General features: G+C 40.4%; 1 protein-coding gene across 1 annotated transcript; it reads right to left on the bottom strand.

The window, feature by feature from the left end:
- Positions 1-352: 352 nt before the first annotated feature.
- On the bottom strand, positions 353-26,118 carry LOC129771671 (nuclear pore complex protein Nup98-Nup96). Its single transcript, XM_055775574.1, has 5 exons — positions 25,402-26,118; positions 22,991-25,334; positions 13,046-15,711; positions 12,870-12,982; positions 353-1,025 (listed from the first exon to the last, which is right to left on the bottom strand). The coding sequence occupies exons 1-5, from the start codon at positions 25,676-25,678 to the stop codon at positions 705-707; spliced, it is 5,721 nt and encodes a 1,906-aa protein (XP_055631549.1). The 5' UTR covers positions 25,679-26,118; the 3' UTR covers positions 353-704.

Below are 26,118 nucleotides of genomic sequence, written 5' to 3'. Positions count from 1 at the left end.
TCCTCAATCGGCATTGGGGAGACTATCATTACCACGCGAAGAAGGGAGGCTTAGAATCGTCAACATTTTCGAACTGTGTGTACGACAATTGCGCGAGTACTTCGCAGAACACGCCGCTATACAAGGCTGTCTGCGCTCTGCACTGGGCGCAAGCTGAGTACCAACTCAACTACAATCTGCAGACAGTGGAGAAGATTGCAGCTTGGAAGCAGAAGGCAGTGCATGGTGTCCACCCTCATCAACTGGACCGGCCACACGTCGACAAGGCCGCATCTAATCTGTGGCTAACGCGTGCACTAAGAAGGTGGCTGTCATCAACAATATTACAAAAAAAAAATTACCTCAAGTCCAATTGCGATGTACCTATCAATACGTTAAATTATTTTATTTTCAAACATACAGAATTAGCATGATTCATTCCACACGCTTTGCTGACACATATTTTTTTAATATAATTATCTCGGAGAACACGGTTAGATAAAAGTGTTCCATTTGATGAACCAATAATAATAACATTTTTTAACAAGCTAGGGACGCTACTTATTTGAATGTGATATGTGTTCACTTCCACGCCGCGTAGGACACAGCTGTCATTATCTTGGAATTTGCCTACGAGAGAATGTGTACCCCAATCTACTCTAGAGTGTCTTTTTATTCCACCATTACGATTAAAATAACATCATAATTTTGCTCTAAACACTCACTCATTGCTGCTTCCGTAGATCCTCGTCGAGGAACGCGCTCAGCATATGTCGCAGTTCCTCGAGTGCGTACTCCTGGGGCAGCGGTAGCTTCTCGAGTGCGTTCCGCATCAACGCACAGCTGTTGATGCGCGGATCCTGGGCGAAGAACGAACGGATCAGATACGCCAACCGCTGGGCGATTTCGCTCTGGCAGAGCCGATGCTTCGGCGTCGGACAGGGGAACATCTTGATCACCGAGCACAGATCGGACAGTTTGGGCTTGAGTTCCTCCAGTCGAGCCTCGGCCACCTCGTCGTCGATCGCGTCCCGGATCAGGTCGAACTGTGTGAAAAAAAAGGAAAAATAATATTCCTTTATTGAGTTCAATACTTTTACATCAACCCTTTCGCTACGAGCGTCGTCTATAGCTCTAAGCTTCATAAGGGAAAAAATATTATCAAAAAAAAACCCTAGGAGTCAAAAGCGTGTAACCTACTTATACTAATATCATAGAACTAAGGATATAATGCTAAGCTAAGCGGATAAGCAGAAGTTGTACAAGATAATCTGAAAGTAGATGCCATCCTGTTAATAAAGCATTGGATACTTTCTAGTTCTGCGATGTCGTGAAGGTCATCCGTAGAGAAGAATGGAGATAGACCTAGCATCGGCACAGTAATGCCACACGGGAGCGTTGTAAGAACTGGACGAAATGTACATTTGAATAGTAGTAACTTGTTGGCTGTCTGTAACGTCGCTCTTCGGTTGATGACCGGATATAAAGATTTGATCAGCACATTAGACTTTCTGATACTTTTGTTGGTGTGTTCATGGAATAGCAATTTTTGGTCTAGTGTTAGACCAAGATATGTCACTTCTTTCTTCTACGGGATTGGCGTTCCGCAGACTTTTATCATGGATGAAGGAAGGCGATGTGGAGCACGTCCTCTTGTGAAGAAGATAGTTTGGGTTTTACTCGGGTTTATCTTAATTCGCCACCGGCGTTGGTACTCATCAAGTGCGTCCTGGGCGTGTTGGAACTTGGTAGTCACAATAGTCGGATCATCATCTGTGACAAGAAATCCAGTGTCGTCGGCGAAGAATACGTAGTTGACTCCATCTATCATCGCAATGTCACTAGTGTAAACATTGTACACCGTTGGACTGAGAACTGATCCTTGCGGTATTCCAAAGGGGATGTTGTGTCTTTCAGAGAGTGAGCCTTTTACAGACATATGAAAGCTTCTATTTGTGATGAAGGATTGTATGATTTTGATCAGGTATATAGGACAGTTGGGCCTGTGAAGTTTATGCACTATAGCCGCCTTCCAGACCGAGTCGTATGCTTTCTCGACATCTACAGAACCATTCCTGTAGGATTTGAGGCCGCAAATCGTCCTCAAATGTTGTTGATCACACGCAGTCGTTGTTGACACGTTGAATCTCCATGTCTGAAGCCAAACTGTTCATTTGGAATAATTTCCGGCGCGTCGAGATGACTGCTAAGGCGTTTCAATACTATACGTTAATAAATTTTGCTGAGACTGCATAGTAGGCTTATGGGCCGGTAGTTGTTCGGTAACGTGATGTTTTTTTTGGTTTGGGATAGCTACAACTATCCGCATTTTTCCATGCGCTCGGGAAGTACACATGCTTCAGACAGGCGTTGACAATTTTGCAGTTTCACCGATTACAGCATTCATGTGCGAGTTAGCAAATGTTTTTGCCAATACATTAGCTTTTGCAGGATTTGACACTAACAATTGGTCGTCACAGCGCAGGGGAGACTGGTACTTCTCGGTGTTTCGCAGATGTTTGCTGATTTTCCAAAATTTTTCGCTACTATTGGTTAAATTTCGTATTGTTGTACCGAAGTACCGAACTACAGATATTTGTAGGAAGCAATTTCTTCTCGAATCTTGTGGTTCAGTTCCTCAAAGATTGTTCTGAAAAAAGGGTATCTAGTGCCACCATAATGGCGAAGGCGGGAATTTCTTAACCGTATCAGCTGCTTTATATATTCAGGGAGCTCTCGTTTTTGAGCTGATCGCGTAACAAGAGGAACAGAAATATTTTCAGCATCCGCAAGTGACCTAGTGAAAACATTTACAGCGTCATCGATTGTTTGTGTTAAGTTCAGGTTGCTGATGAGAGATGTGACATTCAGGTTCCGATGAAGGAAGCTGGAGTACAATCTCCAGTCAGCCCGACATAGTTTCTGTATTGTATAGATTCTGCATTTATAGTAAATAATACTGGGAAATGATCTGATGATAGTTCTTCGAATACTTCCGGTAGGATCATGCTGATTAGATTTTTGGATAGTACCAAGTCTAATGTAGATGGACAACCTTGTGGAACCCGCGTGAATTTTTGTGGATGATGGATATAGAAATTATAGTTTTCACATACATTGTACAGCAAACGACCAGCTCCATTTGTCTTACAGCAGGTCCACGATCGGTGCTGGGCATTTAGATCACCTATGACGAAGAAATGTTCAACATAACGAGTGAGGGTTCTTATCACTTTTTTGAAGCGCTTGAGGACAGTATTGTTACCGGATCCCGGGAAATATGCAGCAATTCTGTGCCCGGAGAAGTATCCGTATCCGTGATTGTTACTACTAGTGGTTCTATGGTGGAGGTTTGTAGATCCATCTGGAAGAATCGTAAACCATTGCGTACGAATACTGGGCCTGATTCTCCCGCGCGAATGGAATGTGACAGCAATGAACTCCTCAAAGTCACATGACCCAGGTCACCGTATCGCCGAAGGCGATTGCCCTGACATGAGAGGTTCATTTCGGAGTAAAATAACCAATGAATTACAAATGGTGCAGTGTTCATTGAAATATATGTCAAAGGCTCTATGAATTCAATGTGTTTCATGAATATATATATATATATATATATATATATATATATATATATATATATATATATATATATATATATATATATATATATATATATATATATATATATATATATATATATATATATATATATATATATATATATATATATATATATATATATATATATATATATATATATATATATATATATATATATATATATATATATATATATATATATATATATATATTTGACGTAGGACTACGTCTTTCATTTCTATACCGGGGTGTAAAATCAAAGTTTCGAAAACGAAAGCGTTACGCCGGAGATCGGTCTCTCGGTTCTCATCTCGGTTTTGAGCGTTAATAGCTCCTAAACAACTGAACTAAATTGTATGATAAACACTTCATTCGAAAGATAAAATGTCTACGCGTTATATACTTGTTACTTTTTCATCCAAAAACTTGTTTCAATAGCCTTAAAATTGCTTTCAAAACAGGCTATTGAAATCACCAATCGGTATATAAGCGAGCGCCGCTCGTAAACCCACTCAGTTATAATTGAACAGCGATTGTAGCATGTTGTCGCTGTTGTGATGAAGCTAACTTCGTTTATCATGAAAGCGCTGATAAACGGTGTTACCAAGAGCCTGTTTGTACACCTTAGGCCAGAAGGGAATCCATCAGGAGGAGAGTGATGTCACGGTTCCGCTTGAAACATCGGAGCAGTCGCCACACACACACATACACGCGCGGAACTCTCGTTGCTATCATCGTTGCTGAAAAATAATCTACCAGTTCCCCTGAGAATTGAAAGATATATTCATGCGAAAGAGTTTATTTTAATGTTTTCTATCCATACAACACTGCAACCAAATACATTTGGTTTTGTGATTTTTCAATCAATCGCAATTGACAGGAAAGCTTTTTCCCCATCAGTAGATAATTTTCGTATCCAATATTGGATGCATAACATGAAAAACGGAAAAATTTTCACATCGCCAAAATCATGTAATTTTCGAGTAATTATTTGCTTCCTACTCATATAATGCTGCGACCAAATACATTTCGTTTTGGATTTTTCAATCAAGTGCGATCAACGTAAGAACGTAGGATTTCCCGCTCTACGCGCACTGGCAAACGATGTTTACTCAACAATTTCTCAAACGAAAAATGGGCGTTGTGAGAAAGGATTAGCGAACGCAAAAACGACAAACGAGAGAAAGAGATGTTTGGAGGTTGAAGGAAATTGGCAGAAGACATCTTTATTTTATCTTTCGAATAATGTGATTCATAGCACTTCGTTTTGCCAGAAAGAGATTATTATTGCTCAAAGGAGGAATCGAGTCCTCCGAGGAAATTACCCAGCGCAAATTAGAGTCGACTATCGATTGCGGCATTCGTACACAAATAATTTTATAATGCAGTTTCATCAAAATGATTTCTTCGATATGAGGAAATATTCACTACATAATTTCATGTATTTCATATTCTTCATTATCAAATCCATATCCATGGCTCCTATCGGTATCGAATTATCATTGACACCACGATTTTCGCTAAATGCTCATTTCAGTTCGACCTGCAAAAAACTTTTCAGAACTCTTATCCATCAAATTTGGAGCCCTGAAAAGAGCCGTTGATTATATGCTAAGCTAATAGCACGCTCTCCTCGGATACGATGGGCCAGCTGGATGTTCTTGGGCATGATGTGACGCGTTTTGCATGGATAGCACACAAATTGGTATCTTCGAATAGGCCTCCTGCGGTGTCATAACCGCGGAACTTTGGAAGCGCAAGTCGGTTTTGAAGTCCTGAGCAATTCCAAGAATCAAATGCTGCAAAGGGAGATTGCGGATCAGCAATTCGGTCGACTTCTGATAGCGACGAATTTCACGCAAAGTTCCCGGTCGATAGCGATGTGGTCACACTCCCCGCGGCTGGTGCACTTATCCGAGCTGCTTTCGTGGTGCCTTACCACCGAAAAACTAACGAGCTGTGTGCTTGGTCCCACACAAACGAGTCCTCACGGTGCGAGAGTAGAGTAAGAAATGAACGAAAGCAAAGGAAGCATCTTATTATAAGCCATAAAAGTCCAGAATGTAAACCCCACCCTCTTTATTATATAAGCTTACTGTATACTTACTTCGATGTTATTCGTTTCTCTCTCAGAGTAAGCTACGAATATAATAAGGGTGGGATTTACTACCTTTGCAGCATTTGGTTCGTGGAATTGCTCAGGACTTCAAAACCGACTTGCGCTTCCAAAGTTCCGCGGTTATGACACCGCAGGAGGCCTATTCGAAGATACCAATTTGTGTGCTATCCATGCAAAACGCGTCACATCATGCCCAAGGACATCCAGCTGGCCCATCGTATCCGAGGAGAGCGTGCTATATTAGCTTAGCATATAATCAACAGCCCTTTTCAGGGCTCCAAATTTGATGGATTAGAGTTCAGAAAAGTTTTTTACAGACCAAACTGAAAGGAATATTTTCGTTTGAATGCCATTCAGCATCGAGAAAATTTCGGAAAGATCTAATCATTGCTGAAAAATAATCTGCCAGTTCCCCTGGGAATCGAAAAATACATTCATGTGAAAGTGTTTATTTTAATGTTTTCTATCCATGTAACACTGCGACCAAATATTTTTTAATCAAATGCTACTAACAGGTGGTTATCGAGTTAGTATTAACCACTGGTGGACTTCGAGTATCGAGGAAAATCTGAAAAGAATTAATCGTTGCTGAAAAATACTCTGCCAGTTCCCCTGGGAATTGAAAAATACATTGATGCGAAATAGTTTATTCTAATGTTTCTATCCATATAACACTGCAATCAAATACATTTGGTTTTGTGATTTTTCAATCAATCGCAATTAACAGGAAAGCTTCTGAAAATTATTCTTCCCCATCATATTTCCGTATCCAATATTGGATGCATAAAACCTTGTGCCTCCAACGTAACACTCTCGTTTTCGAAGTCCCCCAAATATTCATTCATTCAGAACGAATTCAGATTCAACTTCAAACAAATGATCTCTAAATCAACGATAGTCCTACGTCACCCTTGCGGTTATACCATAGATATAACCCACTTCCTGTTTTTTATTTTAAAAATTTTCATTCCTTGTTGCAAATATGTACCGGAAATAATTTCGTTCATCTTTATAAATGTTTTCCTCTTATTATAATTGATGAAAAATAATATCACTGGGATAATACAAAAATACATTTTTCAAATCTGTTTTTGCATAGTCTTCTTCTTCTTGAATGGCGTTAACGTTCCCTGTGGAACTTTTGCCGTCTCAACGTATGCATTAACTAGCGTCATTCATTAATACTTAGTTTTTTTTTTTTTTTTTTATATCTGTATTATAGTGACTTTCAACTCATTTGGCTGGTTCGTCACTTTTACTTCCATTTTTGGAAGAATGTCGGGAGTGAGAATTGAACTCGTGACCTTCAGCGTGAGAGGCATGGATGTTACCACTACGCCAGATCGCCTCCATTTAATACTTAGTTGAGATTTCTTAAGCCAACATGCCTTGAATGTAATCCGAGGGGCAAGCTCTAGAATACGCGTGACCACAGTGCAAAGTCGAAGGAAATTTCTCTGACGAAAAATCCCCCCGACCCGAACGGCATGATAATGTGATTTCGTATCCGTGTTTTGATTCCACATTCGTTTTTTGACTTAGTGTCCGGTGCTGATTCCGTAATAATTACGCTAAAAGTTTATCGGAAGGTTCTTTATAACATTGCAGTGAACATTAATTTTATAGTCGCCTCACATAAAAGCCATCAAGGTGAGATATATTTATTATCGCATCTAAATAAATTTAAAATCTAAATTTTGTCCATAGGTAATGAGCCGATAAAAATTATAGAGCTGTCAAGGATCTTGTGATTCTACTGTCCGAAACTGCGCTGTTATCGTCTGGATTCTCACTGGATGAGCCCGGTGTGCACGCATCTCGCATCTACCTGATGGTCAAGCTGGGTCTTGGAATCGATAAGGACGAAGCTATGAGCACAGATGATACTCCAGCCGCAACTACTGATGAAGATGCTCATCCACTAGTGGATGACACCGAGGGTGTCTCACACATGGAAGAAGTTGATTAAACATATACGGTTTTTAACTACTTAAGTAGCTATTCGTAATTTTTGAGAGTCTGATTTGTGTTTTTGGAGAAAGGAAACGGTATGCTGAATTGAGTTTTTCGTATCAGTTAGTGTCACAACTATTGTAAATATACATTTTAATTTTGTACCGCGTTATAGCGGCTGCAGAAGATGTATATTCTTGTCATTAGTAATAGCATACCAAATACTTGAACTGACTATATGTTAATAATAAATATAAATTATTTCAAAATTCACATTTTAACTGGATTGCATTCGAAATTGCCTATTTTTTCCGAAAATTTTCACAAAGTAGATGATGAATTCATCTTTGAATCTGGAGTAGCTATTGCCCGTTTGGAACGGCGTATTATTAGAGATCGTTCAAATCCTTTGGAAGTGCCTAATCCTATTTTTGGCTACCATTGCTGGTACTAGTCGATAACAAATGAGGATACGACTTCAAAAGTCACAAAATGGCATGTTTTTCCACTGCAATCGTCTACGAGAATTGAGTGAGTGTTCATGAGAGTTCATTCAAGGTGAAAATCTCACCACAGTCGCCTTCGGGAATTGAGTGAGGCAATTTTTCCGAGCTGTCACTTCTCATTCGCGCATCAGAATCAGCCCCACTGCCACTCCTCATTCACGGTTGGTATCTTCGTTATTTCGGTCGACCCTCACACAGGTGAATTGCTTGTTGAAGATCGAGATTTTTGAAGTTAGCCACGTCTCCGTTACTATTGCTATATCTACATCGTATCTTTCCAGGAATTCGAAAAATTAAGTTGATTTGTTTCGAATCATACGACTGTTCCAAGTTAGTACTTTCAGGCAGCTTCTATTGAACATTGTATACATACTTAATCATGAGCTCGGACAGAGCTGCGTATTGTATTGCTTTGGAACGACAAGCAGAGAGACGTTCGAACATTTTTTTTGCCAGGCTCAGGAACTCGCTGGCAGTGAAGAGGCATGACATGTTGAGTATCAACATCAGTAGAAGTGGTAGATTTGAGAACGTCAGTGATGTTGTAGTTCTGTTGGACGGAAGATGAGTTAAACGTTCGTGCTCGGGTATGTGTCATGGTTTTATTTGCCAGTTGTTCTCTGCGCTTATGGAGAGCTTTGATGTACTGTCTTCTTTGTGGACATCCTTTGTAGTTGGCAGTGTGATTTTGTTTGCAATTGGCACAACAGATTTTTTCCCGTGGCTTATTATCTGTTGTTAGAAGGAACGTTTTGGTAATTTGCATTCGGAGGTTAGGTGCAATTCACCACACTTCACACATTTGGCTTCAAGGTTGCAGTTTCTCATCCCATGTCCAAACTGCTGGCATCTGTAACATTGTACAGCATCCGTATTCTTACGATTGTAAAAACGCCAACCAACGATCACGTTGAAGAGCGTTTTGGTAACTCCCTTCGTGAAAGTTAGAAGGTACAGCGCATTCTCTTCTCTATTGGAAGTATATAACATTTTGACATCTAGTGGTGTGATTGAATTATTTTTCAATGCCTCTTTAATTTCTTTTAGCTCGAATTTATGTAATCCGTAGAGAACGACTTCGATGGGTGTTGTATCACTTGTACCATGTGTGTAAAATCTGGTATCGCTTTATTTTAGCGCATTGAAAACAGTAGCGAAACTCTGTATACATTTCGTTTCAATCTGGATTCTTTCCCTGCCCAGTCTTAATGTGTAGTTTCCTGGTTTCCTGTTGAATTTAATTCTGCCACGGTTTTGTTATACACAATAATAGGCGGGCAGCGAACTTTTGTGTTCGGATGTGGTTCATTTTTTTCATTTTTCTTATCTCCAGTAGTAGCACCTCCAGCATCGGCAAAATCGCCGCCAACAGCAGCATCTTGTGAGTCGTCGTCCATAGTGAGAATGTCGAAAGTGTTAAGCGTTGGTATGTTTGCTTCCGTATCAGGTTGATTGCAGTTCCAGGGAAGTCAGGGAAGATGACTGCAATTCACGATATTTGCGTTGATCACCCGAGGAGTGTTGAACATTGTTGCCCAGATATTGTTGTTCGTGTGGCGTCAATAGATTGCCAGGAGTAGAATGGTTATGCTCACTTTAGATTTATCATAACTTCTGCGAATCATCGTAGCAACAGGACCACCCAAGGGTGAACCCCAACTCGCGACGGTCGCGACACGACCTTTTGCTGGTTTACCCAGAATGGATCGTTTTTGACGTAGGACTACGTCTTACATTAAGGGTGCCAAATGAGTAATTCCAAATGAAATCGACAAATGACAAAACATGAGTATTTTTTATTCGAATGAAAGTGTGTATTCGGTTTGGGTTAGATGAAATATGAATTTTCCACAGCAATTGGGAATTTTTTGACTGAAGCGTAACTTTTGAAAAGGGCGTATCGATTTGAGTAAGAGAAATCTTTGATAATTAATATCACAAAAACTATGAGTCGTACCGAAATAGTGTCTTAGAAAGAATTATAGAGTATTGATGGTTGAATATGAAAAAAATGTACACTGAGAAAAAAAAAATTTGTTAAACATCGAATTTTTGGGAATTTTCGAAACTTCGAACTTTTGTATGTTAACAATCATTTTTAGCCACAAATTATGAATTCTGATGTGATTTGAAACAAAAAAGGTTATTATCAATCTCCTTCTAAATGTAGCCATTTTCGAAATATTTAAAAAAAATGTCTCTAATTTATTGTCTTTTTATAGTAAATAATCCCTTTTAATATGTTTGTCGTGTTATACCGTCATGTTCATGAAATTTCATGAATTCGCTTATAATTTCCAACAACTTTTCCAAATACATCATCATGGTTCATTTTTTGACTCAAGCGTAACTTTTGAAAAGGGCGTATCGATTTGAGCAAGAGAAATCTTTGATAATTTATATCTCCAAAAATATGAGTCGTACCGAAATAATGTGTTAGAAAGAGTTATAGAGTATTGTTGGCTTAATTTGATAAAAATATAAACTGATAAGAAAAATTAGTACTCTTTTTTTTATTTACAAATTAAAGTTTTAATTTGCGATATAAAAAAATATGTATTTCTTTATATTTTTTTCCATTTTTTTCATATAAACTAGAAGTCATGTAGAAAATTTAAAAAATGGGCCCAAGATGGTAAAACTATTTTTGACGAAATTTGTGGAACATCGAATTTTTAGGAATTTTCGAAACTTCGAAATTTTGTATGATAGCAATCATTCTTAGCCACAAATTATGAATTCTGATGTGATTTAAAACTAAAAAGGTTATCATCAATCTTCTTCTAAATGCAACCATTCTCGAGATATTTAAAAAAATATTTCTAATTTATAATCTTTTTTATGGTAAATAATCTCTTTTAATATGTTTGTCGTGCTATACCGTCATGTTCATGAAATTTTATGAATTTTCTTATAATTTCCAACAATTTTTTTGATTGATTGAAGTTTGTATTAAGATAAAAAAGATTTTTTAGTTTCGTTACGTTTTATATTAACCCATATGTCTTCGAATGTTTCGTAACGTAACTCCTAAACATATGTCTTTACCATAACGAGTACTTGGAAAAGTTGTTGGTAATTTTGAGCGAATTCATAAAATCTCATGAACATGGTGGTATAACACGACAAACATATTTAAAGGGCCTATTTACTATTAAAAATACAATAAATTACAATTTTTTTTAAATATCTCGAGAATGGCTACATTTAGAAGGAGATTGATAATTACCTTTTTTTGTTTTAAATAACATCAGGATTCATAATTTGTGATTAAAAATGACTGATAACATACAAAAACTCGAGGTTTCGAAAATTCCTAAAAATTCGATGTTCCACAAAGTTTGTCAAAAATAGTTTTACCATCTTGGGCCCATTATATAAATTTTCTACATAACTTCTATTTTATATGAAAAATTTGAAAAAAATATCGCAAATTAAAATTTTATTTTGTAAATAAAAAAAGAGTACTAATTTTTCTTCTCAGTGTATTTTTTTTTCAAATTAAGCCAACAATACTCTATAACTCTTTCTAACACACTATATCGGTACGACTCATATTTTTTGAGATATAAATTATCAAAGATTTCTCTTACTCAAATCGATACGCCCTTTTCAAAAGTTACGCTTGAGTCAAAAAATTTCCAATTGCTGTGAAAAACTCATATTTCTTCCAACCCAAACGGAATACACACTTTCATTGGAATCAAAAATACAGGTTTTTAAAATCTGCATTTTAAGGATGATTTCATTTGGAATTGCTGAAATCAGAAAGTTAATAATTATTTTTGCTGCGAACGGATTTTAACGGTTTGCATACCAATCGAATCGGAAATTTTCTGAGATTTGTTTGATATGCTATACATTACAATTTAAACCATATACATGGTCTGTATATGGTTTAAATTGATGAAAATAGGAAGCATTCCCATTTCCCCATACATTTGTTCTGTCGATTTGTGTGCTTTCCCGAAAAGAGCTATCAATAACGAGCAACTTATGCAGCCGCTATAATAGAAACAGTTGGACGCACATGAATCGATTTAATTTTACGGATTTAAAATCTCCGTAAATAAAGGAAAAGAAGAAGGATAGAAACAACGAAGGGGGATACCGAAAAGAGAATATTTGCGAAGTAAGTAAGCTGTCGCTAGCGTATAAGTATTGCATCTCCTCTGAGAATCTGAGGATTCTCAGAATCTTTCTGTCCCCGAAACAACAAAGGTCGGTTGTTTGATGCTTGTTGAATTGCGATGCACGGAAGATGCTTTTCGTTAAATACTCAGTGCAATGCGTGCATTGGTATAAAGAAACAAATTGCGACCTATGCCCAATTAGTGTACTGTTCTCGCAAAGGCAAAAAACGAATCGTTGCTTCTCGAAATGATTCTACAAAACCACGCAAGCCATTAAACCTTTTCAGGGTCCCCGGAACTTTTAACTAAAGAGTTATTTATGAACTTTCGACTTTCGTATTCGCAAATAATATCCGAAATGATAAACCAACAAATTAAAAAAAAAAAAGAATGCGTAGACCTACGTGCTAAGCGGTCGTGTCTCGGATACAACCCCTCGATTTCTATCTCACTTTTTTTTTGTTAATTTTGTTCAGGTACAAGAGCGCACAATAAAGTTGTGTTTACCGCTTAACAGTTTGACACGGACTCATATAAGGAATAAGAATTTTTCGCGCGTTGCAATGAAAAACTGACCTTCTCATTAAGCTCGATGAAGTCACTCAAAATCTGCCCCTTGATGAACCAGTTGGAAATTTGTTTCACATCCTCGAATTCCGTCAGCAGCGACTTCAAGTAAGGGATGTTATCTGTAAGCAGAAAACAAGAGTTAATTAAAGAGCTCGATTAATTTGTCAAAATACTCCGCCCACCGTTAATAACACAGTCCGCGGCAATATGCTCCATGATCACCTCGTGTGCCTGTGACCATTGCTTGGCTTTGAGCAGAAACTTGGCCTGCTGGTGATGATCAAATTGCGCACCCGCTCGCACCGCTTTCGCCCAGAAGATCCACTGCTCGGGAATGCCAAGCTCACCGACCACAAATTGCTCCCGCTCGAGATAGTCATCGTCTCCCGAGAGCTGGATGTGCCGATAGAGTACAGCCTGGATTGTGATCTCCCGCCGGGAGGCGTCGTTCAGATGCAGCAGCACATAGATGGCCCAGTGCCACATGTCGTGATTTTCGAGCTGATTAGCGAAGGATACATGCAACTGGCTGCGCGACAGCTCGGAACAGTGGCGATAGCCGAGCGTCTCGAGGATCTGCAACAGGAACCACGAGAGACGGAAGTCCAGCGGATCCGGCGTGTGGGTTGCGGGATTCAGCAGAGCTTCCAGTGGGTGCGACCGTTTGGAGTAGAGTTTGAGTAGATGAAAGCGGATATCCTGGATCGGTTTGGGGCTGCTCATTCGGATGCGTGAAGTGTATGCCGGTGTCGGAGGGAGTGCGAAGAATTCATCCGATTGGAAGGATTTTTCGTAATTCACCAGAGCGTCCGTAATGGAGGCGGTGGACGAGCACAGATACCACAGGTGTAAAGCGAGAGATTTTAACCAGTCCAACTTCTCGAATACATTTAGAGTGCCATGGCTGGAAGAGAGCAACGGTATACCGGCGATCAGCATAAATACCTTCAAGCGCCGGGCGTCAATGAATTTGTCAGCTTCGACATCCTGCCAGGAACTGAGCTGATGTTGAATCAACTGACGAATCGTGGGTCCTCCGGAGATTTGAGCCAACAGCATCGATAGGTTAATGTCATCGTTCTCGAAAGCAAGTTCGCAAGCGTTGAGCACTTTGTGGGTACAAATCAGCTCCAGCAGCCGATCCAGATACTCCTGTTTCTTCCCCTTCAGCGCTGCTGTTCCGTCTTGAGCCGATCGCTCGGTGACAACCCGTTCCAACCATTCGGAGAACAGATCTCGCCGGAACATTGTACTCAAGTGGGCACTTTCTTCGACGTCTTCCAGCTCTTCACGGTCGCCCCAGAGGGCATCGCACAGGGACCATATTTCCACACAAAGCGCCTCGAAGCTGCCACCATTGGCGATCAGTTTTGCCATCTCGAGATGGTCGGCCAGGGCCGTGTGTCCTCCAGCTGCGACGAAATAAGGGCATTCGCTATTTTCCACCTTCTGCACCTCGTCGTGTTTGAGTTGAATTTTCAGGTGATCTTCGACGGATTTTCGGAAGTCGACTATCTCCGCCGACGATCGAATTTGCATCATCTGCAGTGCGGTTGGGGAGTAATCCTTGTCGGAGCGACCGTTGAAAAAGCGATGCATATCGCTAATATGCAGAACTGCGTCCTTCTTCAGTTGGGAACAGTTTTCCGCGGTGTTTAGTTGAACCAGAACCGATGGGAAACTCCAGCCGACTCGAAATTTGCGACCATGGAAGAAGGCAAGATCGGATTTGTTGTCCAGAAAACGTGCCAGGATAGACTGTGCCATGGGAAGAACAATATCTCGCGAATGGACCAGTTCCACTTTTGGTTTGATCACCAGTGGAAGCGATCGCGGACCCATTGGACGCGGAATGTCGGTTGTGGTGTCTAGGCGTTTTTGCTGTTGAATCTGTTCGTACAAGTTTTTGCTGGTTGAAGTGGAGAACAGCTTTGGAGGGGCCGCAAAGCTATCATCCAGTGTTTCGGAGCGGGATTCTATGATTTTGGTGGCGTCGTTTCTAAGATAGAGGGTGCTTGTGAGGGTTCTTCCGAGACCCCCATAGGGCTTGTTAGGGACGGTCTGATCGGGACTGTCCCTTCCTCCGTCAGTCATTTCGGAGAAAACCGATCTGCGATCGAAGTCATCATCCACGAAAAACGAAGCCTTCATCAGCTGCAATTTATGGGAATCTGTGCCCATTCCAATGGCCAATGCAGCAGTGGGACTTGTGGGCGCCAAACTTCCATCCGCTATCAGTGAGTAGCTCTGCTCATCCTGAACAAGCATCTTTTCGCGATCTATCTGCGCAGTGGTGCCTTGCAAATTCTTCGAAATAGCTCCCGTTTTCTTACCCAATTTGTCGTCCTCCCCAAATGTCATCATTTTCACCTTCTTGGGATCCACCGGAACCTCATCCTCATCACTATCGCTCAATCCATACTTGGAAAAATGATCCACCTTGAATACCCAGCTCCCAGTATCCGGCCTGTACTCCAAAAACCGTGTATCATGCTTATCGCAAACCTTCCGCAGCTTCCCTTCGTAATCCATCAACGCCAGTCGGTTCGGGTCTTTAATCGGTTCGTGCAGTGCCTTATCGTGGGGCCAAACCTGATCCAGCGTGATCTGTGCCTTGCGGTTCAAACCCACCCCAACCGGGGGCTTGTTTTCGTCGTCCGGATAGATGATGACCTCCTTGTGGCGGAAATGAACAATCTCATCCAGGTTTAGATTCGCCACATCGATCGGCTCGTTGAAGTACACGTTTCCATAGCCCTTCCGGCCGATGGTGAAGTTCGACACCACGCAGCGACCCTCTTCGTCCATAAGCTGGAGGATTTCATCCAGGGATGGAATGGTATAATAGCTGCAAAGCGAAAGAAAATCCTCGTTAGTTCCAAGCTCGAAAAACAGACGATTTTCTTGTTAACTCAACTACCCAGTGGCAGCACCATCTCAGAATACAGTGACACTTTGTGTGTCTCAAATGGTCAGTGAAGCAACTTGAATGTTTTGTTCCATAATTTTTTTACACAAATTTCTAATACAAAAACCATAAGCCCTACAGAGTTTTGGTCCAAAAATGAAATGTAGGAAATTGTTTTAATTTTCTTTACCGATCAATATATTTCCATTCGAAATTATTAAAAGAAAATAAGTCTTTTAGAAAAATTAATTTATTTTTTTTTTAAATTCAACAATTAATTCTTCGACGAATGTTTGGGGCCCTATAGTTTTTGAGTTGGAAATTTTTGTGATTTTGAGTTTTTTCTACCCTTTTTGCAACCAATTATTCCTCATAAACGATATGGCCTAAAAAATGTTTGTCATAGAATTAAATAAATAGAGGAAATTGATTAAATTTTCATTTAAAAATATGAAAATAAATTTAAAAAAAAACTGCACTTAAAAAGATTTTTTTTTTAAGAAAGCATGAAAAAGTTCTCTCTTTCTCTTTATGGGCTATTAATATACAGGTCAGTCTCGATTATATATGATTCGATTATATACAAATTTAGACTCGATTATATACAGTTCGATTTTTTTTTCAGTTCAAATATAACATATTTCAAGAGAAAATGAAATGGGCCAACGTCAAAGTGAAAGTTAACTGGATGCTTCATATGCCAAATCGATTAACTCCATTTTTTGAATATTATTAAATTTTAATATCATAGCACTTGATTAGCTTCTAACTGTACATATTCAAAACAAATTTCTCTAATAATAAGTATTAATACCTCTAAATGACAAAATTATTTTAGCCATTGAATAGTAAATAATATATGTCAGAAGCTAATCTGATTAACTCCATACTATAATGTGTTTATACCATAATGAAAATCTAGTTAACCCGGTACTCCTATGGAGACATCTGAGAGTTGTTCGTTTAATTTCGTTCTTCGCTTTGATGGCATTGAGTTTCGTATTACGAATTGGGGGAGTGAGCATGACAATATGGGTTTGCAGAAGGAATGAACCGACTCTCAAAATTAAAATTATGAATGAAAATTGTTTTTCCCAAATCAAATTAGTACTCTATGTAAATGAAAATCTCTTTTGCCTGCAAGTGGTGAAAAAATGTCGTACAAAAATTGTGGCTAAAGGTAATTTTATATTATAATGGTAAGTTTTTGTGAGAATATCTGAAAATATATAGGAAATAGTTTGAATTAGGACAACGTACTTCAAGTACTTAAATAACGCAAAAAAATCATACGTACATGACAAACTAATGATAAATTGATAAAATAAAGAGTAACACTTTAAAAGCCACATACTATGAAGTTTTTCACTTCTAAAATGTTACTTAAATACACTAATTTGGAAGTTTCGCAACTGTATCCTGTATAAAATTTTCTTGTCTCTCAAATGCAAGCAACAGAATTGTCCTACGTAGCCTAGTTTTTGAACCAGAGACCGTTTAAGGCAAACAGGGAAATATATCAGAAGAAACCTTCAGTAAAGTAATATTTTTACTATTCTCTGTACTGATTATTGTTTTAAACCTTATTTTTTACGTCTTCCATTATTTACATATCTGAATAAACCAGTTCTTGAAAAGAGCCATCGAGCCGCTCAAATGAGCCGGTTGTTGTAGACATTTATGAATGATTGTCTGCCATTATCAATATTTCTTTGTTGATATAGTGGAAATTCGGCCACGCTTGGGGTCGTTCCGTTGGTGAAACCCCTTTGTACATATGTCATCCGCCACGCAAGGCGATACAAGTTGCAGATCACCGCATGGACCCTGATCCATGCTTGTGGTAACAGTATTGAACACAGAATTTTTGTTTGAACACACGCGCTGTAATGTAATGATAATGCATTGTGTTTTGGCCTGACGACAGCAAAGACGGTGTCGGCGTTGCCCATGATAGCATCTCGCAAGTGAATGTAATCTATCTCACACCGCTTCTGTTGATTGTGTAGTAGGAAACACATTCGTTCGCTCTCTACCTTTGCGTACATGTCGACCAAAAATTGTTTACTCTCAACTCGTTTCCTCTAACCACTTCTTCATAAATATCAATTCAAAATGAGAAACGAAGTACCTATGGCGGGATTTTATAGTTTAATGTTTATGTAATCTTTGTAGTGTCCCTTCAACAGGGGCATTTTTTGTCTAAGAAACTTTTAATTGGTATTAAGTAGGGTAAACGGTATCCTAGCGGTATCATATATAGTTTACGACCTCTTATCATGCCTACCAAAAATGCAAATTATTTTGGAAAATGCTAGATGAACATATTTGATAAAAATATCCTTCTACGCATGTGTTCGAATTTCAACAATGGCAAAGTTATTGAAATTCTTTTTGTTTCGAGCTCTGTTGGCTTAAAATAGCTCTACTTCATAAAGTACGCCACGTAGGAGGATTCTGTTGCTTCTATTTAAAAGATGAAAACAATTAGTACAGAATGTAGTTGTGAAACATCTAAATTAATAGATTTACCCAACATTTTGAAAATGAAAATTCATTTTTCTCAAGAACGTAAGTTTTTCGAATTCTGAAAGCATTCTGAGAAGAAAATGTTTATTTCAGTGTATGTTTTTTGATTAATTTATTTGTTTTTGAATGAATGAATTTTTTGAAACAATTTGCTGTATTTTATTTTTTAATGGAAGCAAAAATTTCCTACATTTTATCCATCGATGAAAATTTTGTTTTATATTAATCATTTTTCTTCAAAAATGTATTGTTCTTAATTCCGAAAAAAATATATAAATAATCAATACAATAACCAACCGAATAATGATTCAAATCTCCATTCAGGAACATTAAAACGAATTTAACAAAATTATACTGATAGAATATTTAGAAATTGAAAAAAAATTATTTTCAATGAAATGAAATTTAATTTTTAGAATAAAATTTTTTAAATGTAGAAATCTAAAAAAATATACAAAAAAAAGGCATCTCTCAGAAAAAAATTATATGTTTTTGTTAGAAAAACTCTTTCCCTGTAGAAGTGCCTATCTTCCGATGTATGGGCTATTAACGCATTAACGACCAAGCTGTAAACATATTTTTGACGTAGAACTACGTCTTTCAGGAAGGGTGCCAAATCAGAAAACAGGTCACGTTTTTATGAAATAAAGTTAACGTTAATAACTTTTTTCACTGTGAACGAATTCTCATGATTTTCCAATCGAATCGGAAATTCTCTAAGATTTGTTTGATATGCTACACACTACAATTCGCTAATCTCTAAACGGTTTAAATTCTTAAAAACTGGAAGAACTTCCTTTTTTTCCATACATTTGTCCTGTCGATTTGTGTGCTAACCCCACCCGTATTTCGAATGCTTACAACTCGAACATTTCTTAACAGATCGGAAAGTCGTTTGCATTAATTAATTATAAATATTTCTACGCGTCTATCACAATAAATAGAACATTATTTTTCGTGAGATGAACAATTGAATAACTGTAAAATGTGAAGCGTTATCTAAACGCTCTAACTGCCAAGTTTTGATTGGCCCGATTTACGGTTTCCCCAACACAGACTTTAAAATCGACGTATCTGTGGAAATCCGCTCTGCAAATATACATGGGAGTATTTTTGTTCGCACCGAAATGCGTTTCCCTAACACGGACTTCAAAATCAATGGCCTCGGGGAATCCGTTTTGCAAATACAGTGGAACATCGATTATCCGCGAGCGGATGATCCGCGAAGCGGTTTATCCGCGAATGCGGGTTCCATAGTAATGCTATGGACTCCCGGAAATTATAAGTGAGGTGTAGGATTTTGCTTTTTTGTTTTGGTCATGACTTTCACATTATTTCACTTCAGGTGTACACAACCTTATAGATGGATAGTGTAATGATTCCTTTATTGATAAAACATAGTTATCATGCTGAAATATTGTGTTTGCATCTCTTTTTTAGTCATTTATTGCATTATTCGCGATTTTCGTGATCCGCGGTGACCTAGCCAGATTATTCCGCGGATAATCGGGGTTCTACTGTACATGCAAGTCGAGGGTATTTTTTGGTGTTGAGTACTTTTGTACTCGCTTGTCGTTGTGCAGACCGGAATATGTTTCCCTAAAACGTACTTTTAAACTGAGAAGCCTGCGAAAATCGTCATTTCAGATACTAGAAGTGAATGAACTTTCGCGGTTCGAGGACTACGTAAACATGAGATGTGCAATAATTTCAGAGAATGTAAAATACAATGATCGTTTGACAATTCTTCCGTTAACATATTTTGGTAGTCCTAGGCATCATATCAAACGTAAAAGGATGGTTATCAAATTTACTTGTAACGAAGAACATAATCTATTACAAAAAATTCGATGCATTCTAAAATAATATTCGAAGTGGCAAACAAGTGGCTTGCATAATATAATTGCGTAGTTCTACGTCGAAAATATGCGGTCGTGTCCTAGACACAACCCCTTACAATTTTTTTAACACATTAAGGACCGCACGTTTTGGGACAGACTTTATCGCTTCATTTGTTCGGATTCCACGAATGAGATCGTTTCCTTCGATGTGTATGAGACGAAGGCGAGCCACCAGTAGGCCTTGTTAGATTCTCGGCAAACCAAGGATCTAACCTTCAAGTGTAGACAAAACACGGGTTATTTCGTGTTCCATCCGTAACAGACGGAACGCGAAACACGAGAAAACTCGTGAGTGGTCCGCAATGTGTTAACGAAAGCCATTAGTGTAATTTTGCTTATTGGCGTTACAGAAACCCCAATCTTTAAGGATTTTTTTTCCGTTCTTCCATTTTCTGGAAAATGTTATAAAATTAAAAATGGCCAAACAAAAACATTGGCCAAAACCTACATTTTTGTTCCTGTAGGACGTTCAATCCAACGGTATTTTCCTACATCACAATGTGTGATCTTTTATAAGAGTAATACTGTAGAAAAGTTTACATATTTTCGAATTTTTTAAGGTTTTGTATTCTGTTAGGCTATGTGAGGTTATTGAAGAAAAAAAATTAAAAAAAAACTTCGTCGTTTCCAAAAAGTCGTGTAGATTCTTTTTTTTGACGTAGAACTACGTCTAACCGGAAGATATAGGGGGTGAAATGGAAATCTAGGCACTGAACAAGTAAAAAAATGCAAGATTTGGAACGCTTACAACTCGAGCATTTCTCAATAGATCGCAAAGGTTTTTGCATAAATTGATAGGAAATATATCTACGCATCTATCATAACGAATAACATTTCATTTCTCTTGAGATAAATAATTGAATAATTGTGAAATATCAAGCATTGTCAAAATGCACTATGTGCCCATTTTTGATTGGTCCATTTTGTGCTCCTCAAATCGTACCGACCAAAACGGGCAACCAGAGAAGCAGCGAAATAGAATGAAGCACGATTGGAAAGGAAAAAGAAAAAAAATTAACGAAACATTGGTCGCAGTCTCACACATGCGTAAATTCTCGAGCCAGCCAGTCAGCTTAAAAATCCCCGCTCCGCTGCCGTAACGATCATTCTTTGTGTGGACACCGACTGGACAACATCGTTGCTGGACGAGCTGGACGGCGAGGGATCGAGTGCCTTTCTCAAGGCAAGAGGGCGGAGGTGGTAGCGCTGGAGTAGAGTAGAGTAGAGTTTTCCAAGGGCCTTTCTCAAGGCTAGAGACGAATTAACTGCAAAAGTTTAAAGTCTCTATAATACAATATCTTCCTTCCTTCCTTCCGTAACGATCATTCTCATTCAAAGCGTACACCACATCGGTTCGCATCACAACACATCAACAAACCAATCCAAGCAGCCATGTCTGGACATGGTAAAGGAGGAAAAGTGAAGGGAAAGGCAAAATCCCGCTCGAACCGTGTTGATCTGGAGTTCCCCGCAAGGGTAGCTAGGCCGAGCGCGTTAGTACCAGTGCACCAGTCCACCTAGCCGGCGTTATATAGTTTCGGTCGCCGAAGTGATCGAGTTGGCTGGCAAAGCTACTCGCGACGATAAGAAAACCCGCATTCGGAACAGAACACACTCGGTTCGGTGGACATCAAGACAACAGGCAGTGACAGCGAGTGGCGAGTGGCAAACGCAATCGCAAAACGGCATCAGGTAGCAGAAGAAAAAAGTTTGTTCTTTATACAAACTGCTTTGGTGGCAAATCCAGAACAAGGCGGCATCTAGGGCGTTCGAAATGGTTTTTTTCAAAACCACGAGTACTAAGTTTTCTAAATTGGAACCATTCCATAAAACAAGGCGCTTTTCAGGGCCATTAAACCTTCCAAAAAAGAGTTTAGGAAATACAGTTCAATGCTTTCTAAAACATTATCCAAAAACACGCGGACCGCAAAAAAATATCTTATTTTCTTTCAAACCGTAAACCCGTGTGGTTGTACGGCATCGGCATCGTGGACGTAACAAAGGAGGACAAGTTAAGGGAAAGGCAAAGTCTCACTCGAACCGTGCAGGTCTCCAGTTCCCTGTTGATCGCATTCACTGATCGCTCCGCAAGGGTAACTAGGCCGAACGGATTGGTGCCGGAGTACCAGTATACCTAACAGCGATTATAGAGTTTCGGCCGTCGGAGTGCTCGAGTTGGCTTGCAAAGCTGCTCACGACAATCAGAAAACCCGCATCAAGAACAGAGCAGCTTCGGTTCGGCGCTCATCAAGACAACAATTAGTTTCAGTGAATGGCAAAGTGTTTCTCCGGCACGTCGCATTAAATGTAATTCACTGAACAACATGTCACAAGCTGGATGGGAAGAAATTTTCCAACTGTGAAAGCTGTGGCGAGTGGCAAACGCAATAGCTAAACAGGAAGGTTTAACCGAAAAAGATAGGAATATCGAGTGATAACAAAAACACAACACCAAAGGTTCTTTTCAGAACCATCAACATATTCATAAAGAGCAAACAGTAAACTAATCCATTTTTCAGGTAGATAGGTAGGTATTCACGTATGAGAAGAAAATAAAACAATATATTTAAAATATATATTTAACAAAAGCTGTCCCCTTTGTATAGTCCTACGTCACTCCGGTTATGTCCCCGACATTACCCACCCGTCTTTTTTTTTGAGATTTCAAGTTGCTGAAATGACCAATGTTTTCACACCCACAAAGTTTCACCACAATCAGAGATAGTGCTGCCAGCTCCTAAGACGAGTTGGCATGAAATTCGTGAATAGAAACATCTCCCCGTACTTACCCTACTCTATTGAGCACTATCCCGGTCGGATGTGGTTCGGCCTGTTCCGCGCCGCCTGCAGAAACCCCAGACACATCGACGCCGCTCGTTGCGTTTGCCGTTTCGTTCAGGAAGGAACGATTCGACAGCAGCGAATCGTTCATGTTGATCGGTGAGCTGCCGCTGCTGATGGAATCTTTCTTTGCCGCGCCGCCCGCTGGTTGTGGTTGCTGTTGGCCACCCCCGATTGCTGCACCCGTCGTCGAACCGGTTGGTGAGCTGGAGTCGAGCAAACCCTCTTTCAGCAGCGAGGTTGCCGTTGATTGAGCACTGCCGACGGGGGCGAACTCTTTGATGGTACTCTCGAGAATTGATTCGGACAGGCGATTGCTCTGGCGCACCTTATCCAGGGCGTTCGACTGCAGCCAGGAGACTCGTCGGTTGGTTTCCTGGTTGGAAGACGCCGACGATGACGGCTGTGGCTCGAACTGATTCACCGGTATCTGGTTTTGGAAGGTTTCTTTTGGGTTTTGATCCTCCTTCGCGGCGGCAGCGGTGGATTCATTCGCTTGCACCTGCGAAACGAGCGTCGATCTGTTTTGAATAGTTATTGTCGGAGTGGCCGATTTTGGCTTGATGATCAAACGTTTCGCATTCGGCTTCAGGGAGAATGATTCGTCCAGTGTGCTGTCGTACTCTTCGAGGCCTTCAAACAAAGACTTCTTCGACAGCGTGGCTGCACTGACTGGCTTCACCTTAACTCCACCGACGGTGACTTTGGGGGAAACTTTAAACTGCTGATTGCCACTCTCGAGAATAGCTTTCTGAGCGGAAGGGTTGGTGGGCTTCAGAGAATCTTCCGACGTTCCCGAGAGGGGTTTGATGTCTTTGAATATGGGATTATCACCATACGGAGACGTTACCATGGCCAAAATCTGCTGATGAATCGGTACGGTGGTTTGTGTTGGCTGACCGGTAGTTCCAAGACCGACGCTAGTGCCCAGCCCCGATCCAAACCCTCCCGTGCCGAGTGTACCAAAAGCGCCTCCGCCTCCGAGAGTGGAAGTGTTCCCAAACAGTCCCGTCCCGGTGCCGAGACCACCCGGCTTATTGGCTGTATTTCCGAAGAGTGAACCCGATCCTGTGCCGAAGTTTAACCCACCACCAAATGTTCCCGTGGAAGTGGCTGTGTTCAGCCCAAAACTAGGGGCCGCTGGTTTGTTGAACGAACTGCCGAAAAGCGTCCCTCCAGTGCTTGTATTCGTACCAAAACCTCCAAACGTGGGAGCTGTCGATGTGGGATTTTGACCGAAGCTGCTACCAAGCGTTCCAAAGGTATTGGCAGGTTTAGCTCCGAATAGACCACCTCCCGTTGTATTGGTTGCTGTGTTCGATCCGAATCCGAACCCAGTTTGACTCGTTTGGGCTACTAATCCTCCGAATCCGCTAGTGCCGGGTGCCGTACTTGTCGCAGTTCCCGAGAACAGCCCTCCTGTTGCCGGTGTCTGATTCTGCGTACCAAATCCTCCGAATGTCGACGTCTGTCCAAATGTATTCGTCGCGGGAGCCGCCGTTTGTCCAAACAAACTAGTGCTAGCGGCCCCAAAGGCCGTTTTTGCCGCCCCCAATCCTCCCAGAGCATTTGTGTTCGTCTGTCCGAAACCAAAACTGGTGTTCGCATTTGTGGCCCCGAATGGTTTACCAAATCCAGCGTTTTGTGTGGATCCAAATGCCGGAGCCGTCGATTGTCCGAAAGTGTTTGTCGTGCTACCAAAAAGTCCCGTGCTCGGCTGAGATGTTGTATTTTGTCCAAACAGTGATTGTGGCTGCGAGACTGGTGCACCGAACGGCGTAGCCGCTGGTGTTGCCCCGAAAAATCCTCCGGCAGTTGCACCCGTCTGTGGTCCTTTCCGATTTGCTCCATAATCATCAAACCGAAGCTCTTCGACCGATTTATTCTCGTACTCTTTCATAAACGTTATGCAATGCTGCTTTGTTTGAACCGTGTTGGTTTGACCATTCTTCACTAGCGTGTCGGTAGAGGGAGTCTGCTGATACTTGGCCACCGCCGTTCCATTAGCGCCTCCAACGGGAGCGGCTGCTCCGAACGCTGTCTTCGGTCCTCCAAACAGCCCTCCACTCTGTGCATTCTGTCCAAAGAATCCACCCGTTGTGGTTTGACTCGTACTTGCCTGTCCGAACAGTGATGTTTGAGTCGGAGCTTGACCGAAACCACCAAATCCAGCCGGTTTAGCAGCTCCGAAAGTGGAATTATTATTATTCGTCCCGAAAAGAGACGTGTTCGGTGCGGTGTTGTTTTGCGTTCCAAATAGGGATGTCGTTTGCTGTTGTGGTTGACCGAATGCTGAAAAACACAAATCAACATGAATTTTTCCGTATTATTGCGTCTTACAATTGATGACGTCACTCACCTCCAAATCCGGACTGAGTGGTCGCCGTTGCCCCAAATGCTGGCGCAGTACTGGTGTTTGCACCAAACAGCCCTCCCGTGGGTTGAGTTTGGCCAAACAGCGAAGGTGTTGCTTGCTGTCCAAACGCTGGAGTGGTTCCGAAGGCTCCCGTAGTGGCTGGCTTACCGAAAGTGCCCGTTTGCCCAAACGGACTTGCTGTTGCCGTGTTGTTACCAAATGTTCCAAAACCACCAGCGGCGCTGGTTTGCCCAAATCCTCCCGGTTTGGCACCGAACATTTTCCGAACACTTGCTTTCTATCCAATAATTTATTAGCGAAATCGTCACAACAGAGCGCACTGTTTTTATCTTTTGTTTTGACGCCTAGCTGTCAATTGGGCATTGAAAACGCGCGAACATAACCTCGCGTTTTGCACAAAATTGCCGACTGATGTAAGGTGAAAAAAAGTAAGAGGAAGATCACGATCGATTTTTTCAGAACTAATATTAATTTCTTTTCCACGTAGAAGCTACTTCGCCTCAAACACAAACAAACGCTATTCACTGTGTATCACTTGGTGGATTTGATAATTATCACTGCTACCCCAAATGGGTGCTTTTCATACTTTTTTCGCGGATGAAATCACACAGCGAACTCTTCACGTTGATTCAGGAAGACTTTTCAGTTGATGGAAAGTCAAATCTCTTTTTTTTGTGTGAGCTTTCGACCGCAGCGGAT

The sequence above is a fragment of the Toxorhynchites rutilus genome, chromosome 1, assembly GCF_029784135.1.
Source record: "Toxorhynchites rutilus septentrionalis strain SRP chromosome 1, ASM2978413v1, whole genome shotgun sequence".
Classification (NCBI taxonomy): domain Eukaryota; kingdom Metazoa; phylum Arthropoda; class Insecta; order Diptera; family Culicidae; genus Toxorhynchites; species Toxorhynchites rutilus.
This window is presented reverse-complemented; position numbering and strand designations above follow the sequence as displayed.